The sequence below is a fragment of the Eucyclogobius newberryi genome, unplaced genomic scaffold (genome assembly GCF_026437365.1).
Source record: "Eucyclogobius newberryi isolate DKJ021-1_F unplaced genomic scaffold, fEucNew1.0.hap1 SCAF_23, whole genome shotgun sequence".
Taxonomy (NCBI): domain Eukaryota; kingdom Metazoa; phylum Chordata; class Actinopteri; order Gobiiformes; family Gobiidae; genus Eucyclogobius; species Eucyclogobius newberryi.
Window position 1 is genome coordinate 55001 of NW_027315868.1, and position 9678 is coordinate 64678.

A 9678-nucleotide genomic window follows, 5' to 3' on the forward strand; every position below is an offset into this window, starting at 1 on the left:
CTGACCGCTTGAACCCTGCTGTGCCGATCGCCATTGCTCCGCCCACCTGAACACGTGGAGAGTCGACCCTGACCCCTGACCTTAAACCCTGACCTTGACCCCTGACCCCTAATCCCCTGACCTCAACCTTTGACCGTAACTCCTGACCCTAACCCCCTAATCCCCTGAACCTTAATCCCCCCTGACCCCTAATCCCCTGACCCCTAATCCCCTGACCCCTGACCCCTAATCCCCTGACCCCTAATCCCCTGACCCTTAATCCCCCCTGACCCCTAATCCCCTGACCCCTAATCCCCTGACCCCTGACCCCTAATCCCCTGACCCCTAATCCCCTGACCCTTAATCCCCCCTGACCCCTAATCCCCTGACCCCTGACCCCTAATCCCCTGACCCCTAATCCCCTGACCCTTAATCCCCCCTGACCCCTAATCCCCTGACCCTTAATCCCCCCTGACCCCTAATCCCCTGACCCCTAATCCCCACTGACCCCTAATCCCCTGACCCCTAATCCCCTGACCCTTAATCCCCCCTGACCCCTAATCCCCTGACCCCTAATCCCCACTGACCCCTAATCCCCTGACCCCTAATCCCCTGACCCTTAATCCCCCCTGACCCCTAATCCCCTGACCCCTAATCCCCTGACCCTAATTCCCTGACCCCTAATCCCCTGACCCCTAATCCCCTGACCCTAATCCCCTGACCCCTAATCCCCTGACCCCTAATCCCTGACCCCTAATCCCCTGACCCCTAATTCCCTGACCCCTAATTCCCTGACCCCTAATTCCCTGACCCCTAATCCCTGACCCCTAATCCCCTGACCCCTAATCCCCTGACCCCTAATCCCTGACCCCTAATCCCCTGACCCCTAATCCCCTGACCCCTAATTCCCTGACCCCTAATTCCCTGACCCCTAATCCCCTGACCCCTAATCCCTGACCCCTAATCCCCTGACCCCTAATCCCTGACCCCTAATCCCCTGACCCCTAATCCCCTGACCCCTAATTCCCTGACCCCTAATTCCCTGACCCCTAATCCCCTGACCCCTAATCCCCTGACCCCTAATCCCCTGACCTTAACCCTTGACCACTTGTTTTTCAGAATGTGTCCACTTTAAAAACATAAGGCTGTTGTGGGCGTGTTTAAAAACATAAGGCTGTTGTGGGCGTGTTTAAAAACATAAGGCTGTTGTGGGCGTGTTTAAAAACATAAGGCTGTCGTGGGCGTGGCACTGACGGTAGCAGTAAGAGTCGATGGCGTAGAACTCCCCCTGGTGGTGGATGATGAGAACGTCTCGTCCCTCCAGAGTGAGAAGGGTTCGTTTGGCTGCGATCAGTTCCTCTGTTTTCCCCACAAAGTGCAGTCCGTCTGTGCTCAGCACCTCTGCCATCGCTGCTGGTGCGGCTGCTGGTGCTGGTGCGGGTGCGGGTGCTGGTGCTGGTGCTGGTGCGGGTGCTGGTGCTGGTGCTGGTGCTGGTGCGGGTGCTGGTGCGGGTGCTGGTGCTGGTGCGGGTGCGGGTGCTGGTGCTGGTGCTGGTGCGGGTGCTGGTGCTGGTGCTGGTGCTGGTGCGGGTGCTGGTGCGGGTGCTGGTGCTGGTGCTGGTGCGGGTGCTGGTGCGGGTGCTGGTGCTGGTGCTGGTGCGGCTGCTGGTGCTGGTGCGGGTGCGGGTGCTGGTGCTGGTGCTGGTGCTGGTGCTGGTGCGGGTGCTGGTGCTGGTGCTGGTGCGGGTGCTGGTGCGGGTGCTGGTGCTGGTGCTGGTGCTGGTGCGGGTGCTGGTGCTGGTACTGGTGCTGGTGCGGGTGCTGGTGCGGGTGCTGGTCTGAGGAGAGGAAACCAGCAGAAGATCAGCTCTTGTTTAATCTTAACTCCAGAACAACACATCCGATCGTTTTGGACCTAAAGAGAGAAGCAGAAAGAGCTTCAGTTCATCACAAGGTGGCGCTAAATGTGGCGCTAAATGTGGCGCTAAATGTGGCGCTAAATGTGGCGCTAAATGTGGCGCTAAATGTGGCGCTAAATGTGGCGCTAAATGTGGCGCTAAATGTGGCGCTAAATGTGGCGCTAAATGTGGCGCTAAATGTGGTCACTCTGATCAACAGAGGGAGTATCAAAGTCTGTTACACCAGGTAAAATCACGACACGAAAGGCTCTGAGCTGAGGGCCCGCCTGCAGAGGGCCCGCCTGCAGAGGGCCCGTCTGCAGAGGGCCCGTCTGCAGAGGGCCCGTCTGCAGAGGGCCCGTCTGCAGAGGGCCCGCCTGCAGAGGGCCCGCCTGCAGAGGGCCCATCTGCAGAGGGCCCGTCTGCAGAGGGCCCGCCTGCAGACGGACCCGCCTGCACAGGGCCCGTCTGCAGAGGTCCCGCCTGCAGAGGGCCCGCCTGCAGAGGGCCCGTCTGCAGAGGGCCCGTCTGCAGAGGGCCCGTCTGCAGAGGGCCCGCCTGCAGAGGGCCCGCCTGCAGAGGGCCCGCCTGCACAGGGCCCGCCTGCAGAGGGCCCGTCTGCAGAGGGCCCGTCTGCAGAGGTCCCGTCTGCAGAGGTCCCGCCTGCAGAGGGCCCGTCTGCAGAGGGCCCGCCTGCAGAGGTCCCGCCTGCAGAGGGCCCACCTGCACAGGGCCCGCCTGCAGAGGGCCCGTCTGCAGAGGGCCCATCTGCAGAGGGCCCGTCTGCAGAGGGCCCGTCTGCAGAGGGCCCGTCTGCAGAGGGCCCGCCTGCAGAGGTCCCGCCTGCAGAGGGCCCGCCTGCAGAGGGCCCGTCTGCAGAGGGCCCGCCTGCAGAGGGCCCGCCTGCAGAGGGCCCGTCTGCAGAGGTCCCGCCTGCAGAGAGCCCGCCTGCACAGGGCCCGTCTGCAGAGGTCCCGCCTGCAGAGGTCCCGCCTGCAGAGGGCCCGTCTGCAGAGGGCCCGCCTGCACAGGGGCCGCCTGCAGAGGGCCCGTCTGCAGAGATCCCGTCTGCAGAGGTCCCGTCTGCAGACGGACCCGCCTGCACAGGGCCCGTCTGCAGAGGTCCCGCCTGCAGAGGGCCCGCCTGCACAGGGCCCGCCTGCAGAGGGCCCGTCTGCAGAGGGCCCGTCTGCAGAGGTCCCGTCTGCAGAGGTCCCGCCTGCAGAGGGCCCGCCTGCAGAGGGCCCGTCTGCAGAGGTCCCGCCTGCAGAGGGCCCACCTGCACACGGCCCGCCTGCAGAGGGCCCGTCTGCAGAGGTCCCGCCTGCAGAGGGCCCGTCTGCAGAGGGCCCGCCTGCACAGGGGCCGCCTGCAGAGGGCCCGTCTGCAGAGATCCCGTCTGCAGAGGGCCCGTCTGTAGACGGGACCTCTGCATTAATACACATGTTATATGTAACTCACATGTTATATGTAATACACATGTTATATGTAATACACATGTTATATGTAATACACATGTTATATGTAATACACATGTTATATGTAATACACATGTTATATGTAATACACATGTTATATATATCAGAGGCTGGCTCATCCATCACCCAAGCTGAAGTCACTGAGGTTGTTCGCAAACTCCTCAGTGGCAGGGCTCTGGGGGTGGATGAGATTCGCCCTGAGGACCTAAAGTCTCTGGATGTTGTAGGACTGTCTTGGTTGACACGCAACATCGCGTGGCGGTCGGGGACCGTGCCTCTGGACTGGCAGACCGGGGTGGTGGTCCCTCTGTTCAAGAAGGGGGACCGGAGGGTGTGCTCCAACTACAGAGGGATCACACTCCTCAGCCCATAAGGTCTATTCCAGGTCCTGGAGAGGAGAATCCGACCGATAGTCGAACCTCAGATTCAGGAGGAGCAGAGCGGTTTTGGTCCCGGTCGTGGAACACTGGACCAGCTCTATACCCTCCATCGGGTGCTCGAGGGTTCATGGGAGTTTGCCCAACCAGTCCACATGTGCTTTGTGGATCTGGAGAAGGCTTTCGACCGTGTCCCTCGGGGTGTCCTTTGGGGGGTGCTCCGGGAGTACGGGGTCCGGGGCCCTTTGCTCAGGGCTGTCCGGTCCCTGTATGACCGGAGCAGGAGCTGTGTTCACATTGCCGGCAGTAAGTCAGACCTGTTCCCAGTGCATGTGGGACTCCTCAGGGCTGCCCTTTGTCACCGGTTCTGTTCATAGTTTTTATGGACAGAATTTCTAGGCGCAGTCAGGGGTCAGAGGGTGTGGTCAGGGGTCGGAGGGTGTGGTCAGGGGTCGGAGGGCGAGTTCAGGGGTCGGAGGGTGTGGTCAGGGGTCGGAGGGCGAGTTCAGGGGTCGGAGGGTGTGGTCAGGGGTCGGAGGGCGAGTTCAGGGGTCGGAGGGTGTGGTCAGGGGTCGGAGGGCGAGTTCAGGGGTCGGAGGGTGTGGTCAGGGGTCGGAGGGTGTGGTCAGGGGTCGGAGGGCGAGTTCAGGGGTCAGAGGGTGTCCGGTTTGGGGACCACAGGATCTCATCTCTGCTGTTTGCAGACTGTGTTGTCCTGATGGCTCCATCAAACCCGGACCTGCAGCTGCACTGGGACGGTTCGAGCCGAGTGTGAAGCGTCTGGGATGAGAATCAGCTCCAAATCAGAGGTCATGGTTCTCAACCGGAAAAAGGTGTCTTGCCCTCTCCAGGTGGGTGGGGGGTCCTTGCCCCAAGTGGAGGAGTTCAAGTATCTCGGGGTCTTGTTCACGAGTGAGGGAAGGATGGAGCATGAGATCGACAGTAGGATCGGTGCAGCGGCTGCAGTGATGCAGTCGCTGCATCGACTGTTGTGGTGAAGAAGGAGCTGAGCCGAAAGACAAAGCTCTCGATTTACCGGTCACTCGACGTTCTGACCTCACCTATGGTCATGAGCTTTGGGTAGTGACCGAAAGAACAAGATCGTGGATACAAGCGGTCGAAATGAGTTTCCTCCGCGGTGTGGCTGGGCGCTCCCTTAGAGATAAGGTGAGGAGCTCGGCCACACAGGGGGAGCTCGGAGTAGAGCCGCTGCTCCTCCAGCTGAGGTGGCTCGGGCATCTGTTCCGGAGCCTCCTGGGCGCCTCCCTCGGGAGGTGTTTCAGGCATGTCCCACCGGGAAGAGGCCCCGGGGAAGACCCAGGACACGCTGGAGAGACTATGTCTCTCGGCTGGCCTGGGAACGCCTCGGGATCCCCCCGGAGGAGTTAGAGGAAGTGTCTGGGGAGTAGGAAGTCTGGGAGTCCCTGCTCAGACTGCTGCCCCCGCGACTCGGCCCCGGATAAAGCGCCAGAAAATGGATGGATGGATGTTATATATATATGTTATACACATGTTATATATATGTAATACACATGTTATATATGTTATACACATGTTATATATATATGTAATACACATGTTATATATGTTATACACATGTTATATATATGTAATACACATGTTATATATGTTATACACATGTTATATATATGTAATACACATGTTATATATGTTATACACATGTTATATATATGTAATACACATGTTATATCTGTTATACACATGTTATATATCTGTTATACACATGTTATATCTGTTATACACATGTTATATCTGTTATACACATGTTATATATCTGCTATACACATGTTATATACCTGTTATACACATGTTATATCTGTTATACACATGTTATACACATGTTATATATCTGTTATACACATGTTATATATCTGTTATACACATGTTATATATCTGTTATACACATGTTATATATCTGTTATACACATGTTATATATCAGCTAACAACAGGTCTTATTACAGGGATGTTAGAAGAACAAAGTGTAAAGAAATAGATGAACAGTACAGGCGATCATCAGGAGGCTCCGCCCAGTGGGCGGGGCTTACTCTGAGTAAGATAAATATCTCAGACGTGATCCACAGATTGAGAATGACTCTTGGATGTCTTTGTCTAAATTGAACCTCCTGGACAAAGGAGGAATCACACTGAGTTAGTAAATGTTCTCTTTGTGGATAAATCAGAAGGATCGCAGTTCCCTGGATCCTCGTCGCTGCTGTCACTTCAGATTTCCTCCAAACGCCTCAGATTGTTGGATTTAGACCAAACACACTCACGCCACTGTCACTTTAGCGTCTGAGTGTGAGCCCCCAGGGAACTACCCTGGCCTAATTCACTTAGTGCTGACGCTAACACTGCTAATGCTAACACACTGACCACAAAGACTCAATCGTCTTTAAAGTTTCAGCTCGACCCACAAACACTAACGCAGTCTTCAGTCACACTTCGGCAGCCACAGCCGCCCTGGGGCAGCCTGACAGAAACATGGCTGCCATGTGCCAAAAGTAACCATCGTTTGTTAGAACGTCTGCACATTTTATGGACTTAATCTAGAGATATGGTCAAGTTAGAAACGTCAAAGGCCTTTTGTCCAAATGTACCATGAACAGTTCAGTTTATGGTATTTTTACACAGGTGTAATGCCTCATGCGTCCAGCAGGACTCATCCAAGAGTCATTCTCAATCTGGGGATCAGGACCGGGAACTCAGACATTTATCCTTCTCTGAGTAAGCCCCGCCCACTGGGCGGGACCTCCTGATGAAAAGGTGTTATTGGTTTCACCAGAAACTAAACCTCTTTGTTTCCTCTCAGTCCTTTAATGGACCATCAGCCTCCTATTGTCCCTGTGGCTCTCTTTAGTCTCACTATGTGGCTCTTTAGTCTCACTATGTGGCTCTTTAGTCTCACTATGTGGCTCTCTTTAGTCTCACTATGTGGCTCTTTAGTCTCACTATGTGGCTCTTTAGTCTCACTATGTGGCTCTTTAGTCTCACTATGTGGCTCTTTAGTCTCACTATGTGGCTCTTTAGTCTCACTATGTGGCTCTTTAGTCTCACTATGTGGCTCTCTTTAGTCTCACTATGTGGCTCTTTAGTCTCACTATGTGGCTCTTTAGTCTCACTATGTGGCTCTTTAGTCTCACTATGTGGCTCTTTAGTCTCACTATGTGGCTCTCTTTAGGCTCACTATGTGGCTCTTTAGGCTCACTATGTGGCTCTTTAGTCTCACTATGTGGCTCTCTTTAGTCTCACTATGTGGCTCTCTAGTCTCACTATGTGGCTCTTTAGTCTCACTATGTGGCTCTCTTTAGTCTCACTATGTGGCTCTTTAGGCTCACTTTGTGGCTCTCTTTAGTCTCACTATGTGGCTCTTTAGTCTCACTATGTGGCTCTCTTTAGTCTCACTATGTGGCTCTTTAGGCTCACTATGTGGCTCTCTTTAGTCTCACTATGTGGCTCTTTAGTCTCACTATGTGGCTCTTTAGTCTCACTATGTGGCTCTTTAGTCTCACTATGTGGCTCTTTAGTCTCACTATGTGGCTCTTTAGTCTCACTTTGTGGCTCTTTAGTCTCACTATGTGGCTCTCTAGTCTCACTATGTGGCTCTTTAGTCTCACTATGTGGCTCTTTAGTCTCACTATGTGGCTCTTTAGGCTCACTATGTGGCTCTTTGTTATAAGGGGTCATACGTCACATTAAAGGTGGAAAAAGTTCTGAAATTATTTATTTTTGTCTCATATTTTTAAAAACAGATGTTTTTAAATCATCTTTTATGAATGTGAATCATTCGAACAACGAGACACAAGTTTATTCTGTCAGTTTGTCCACGAGTCCAAAGGGTTCACGCGACTGAAGGTTAGGGGTTAGGGTTCACAAGACTGAAGGTTAGGGGTTAGGGTTCACAAGACTGAAGGTTAGGGGTTAGGGTTCACAAGACTAAAGGTTAGGGGTTAGGGTTCACAAGACTAAAGGTTAGGGGTTAGGGTTCACAAGACTAAAGGTTAGGGGTTAGGGTTCACAAGACTGAAGGTTAGGGGTTAGGGTTCACAAGACTGAAGGTTAGGGGTTAGGGTTCACAAGACTAAAGGTTAGGGGTTAGGGTTCACAAGACTAAAGGTTAGGGGTTAGGGTTCACAAGACTGAAGGTTAGGGGTTAGGGTTCACAAGACTGAAGGTTAGGGGTTAGGGTTCACAAGACTAAAGGTTAGGGGTTAGGGTTCACAAGACTAAAGGTTAGGGGTTAGGGTTCACAAGACTGAAGGTTAGGGGTTAGGGTTCACAAGACTGAAGGTTAGGGGTTAGGGTTCACAAGACTAAAGGTTAGGGGTTAGGGTTCACAAGACTGAAGGTTAGGGGTTAGGGTTCACAAGACTGAAGGTTAGGGGTTAGGGTTCACAAGACTGAAGGTTAGGGGTTAGGGTTCACAAGACTGAAGGTTAGGGGTTAGGGTTCACAAGACTAAAGGTTAGGGGTTAGGGTTCACAAGACTAAAGGTTAGGGGTTAGGGTTCACAAGACTAAAGGTTAGGGGTTAGGGTTCACAAGACTAAAGGTTAGGGGTTAGGGTTCACAAGACTGAAGGTTAGGGTTCACAAGACTAAAGGTTAGGGGTTAGGGTTCACAAGACTAAAGGTTAGGGGTTAGGGTTCACAAGACTGAAGGTTAGGGGTTAGGGTTCACAAGACTAAAGGTTAGGGGTTAGGGTTCACAAGACTAAAGGTTAGGGGTTAGGGTTCACAAGACTAAAGGTTAGGGGTTAGGGTTCACAAGACTGAAGGTTAGGGGTTAGGGTTCACAAGACTGAAGGTTAGGGGTTAGGGTTCACAAGACTAAAGGTTAGGGGTTAGGGTTCACAAGACTAAAGGTTAGGGGTTAGGGTTCACAAGACTGAAGGTTAGGGGTTAGGGTTCACAAGACTGAAGGTTAGGGGTTAGGGTTCACAAGACTAAAGGTTAGGGGTTAGGGTTCACAAGACTAAAGGTTAGGGGTTAGGGTTCACAAGACTGAAGGTTAGGGGTTAGGGTTCACAAGACTGAAGGTTAGGGGTTAGGGTTCACAAGACTAAAGGTTAGGGGTTAGGGTTCACAAGACTGAAGGTTAGGGGTTAGGGTTCACAAGACTGAAGGTTAGGGGTTAGGGTTCACAAGACTGAAGGTTAGGGGTTAGGGTTCACAAGACTGAAGGTTAGGGGTTAGGGTTCACAAGACTAAAGGTTAGGGGTTAGGGTTCACAAGACTAAAGGTTAGGGGTTAGGGTTCACAAGACTAAAGGTTAGGGGTTAGGGTTCACAAGACTAAAGGTTAGGGGTTAGGGTTCACAAGACTGAAGGTTAGGGTTCACAAGACTAAAGGTTAGGGGTTAGGGTTCACAAGACTAAAGGTTAGGGGTTAGGGTTCACAAGACTGAAGGTTAGGGGTTAGGGTTCACAAGGCTGAAGGTTAGGGGTTAGGGTTCACAAGACTGAAGGTTAGGGGTTAGGGTTCACAAGACTAAAGGTTAGGGGTTAGGGTTCACAAGACTAAAGGTTAGGGGTTAGGGTTCACAAGACTGAAGGTTAGGGGTTAGGGTTCACAAGACTAAAGGTTAGGGGTTAGGGTTCACAAGACTAAAGGTTAGGGGTTAGGGTTCACAAGACTGAAGGTTAGGGGTTAGGGTTCACAAGACTGAAGGTTAGGGGTTAGGGTTCACAAGACTAAAGGTTAGGGGTTAGGGTTCACAAGACTGAAGGTTAGGGGTTAGGGTTCACAAGACTGAAGGTTAGGGGTTAGGGTTCACAAGACTGAAGGTTAGGGGTTAGGGTTCACAAGACTGAAGGTTAGGGGTTAGGGTTCACAAGACTAAAGGTTAGGGGTTAGGGTTCACAAGACTAAAGGTTAGGGGTTAGGGTTCACAAGACTGAAGGTTAGGGTTCACAAGACTAAAGGTTAG

General features: G+C 52.8%; 1 protein-coding gene across 1 annotated transcript in view; it reads right to left on the bottom strand.

The window, feature by feature from the left end:
- Positions 1-1523, bottom strand: part of LOC140372412 (Rieske domain-containing protein-like) — a 2635-nt gene extending 1112 nt beyond the window's left edge. Inside the window, exon 1 of the mRNA XM_072459508.1 lies at positions 1234-1523. Within this exon, the coding sequence (XP_072315609.1) occupies positions 1234-1387 (154 nt within the window). The 5' untranslated portion in view covers positions 1388-1523. The remainder of the gene's footprint in view (positions 1-1233) is intronic.
- Positions 1524-9678: the final 8155 nt, after the last annotated feature.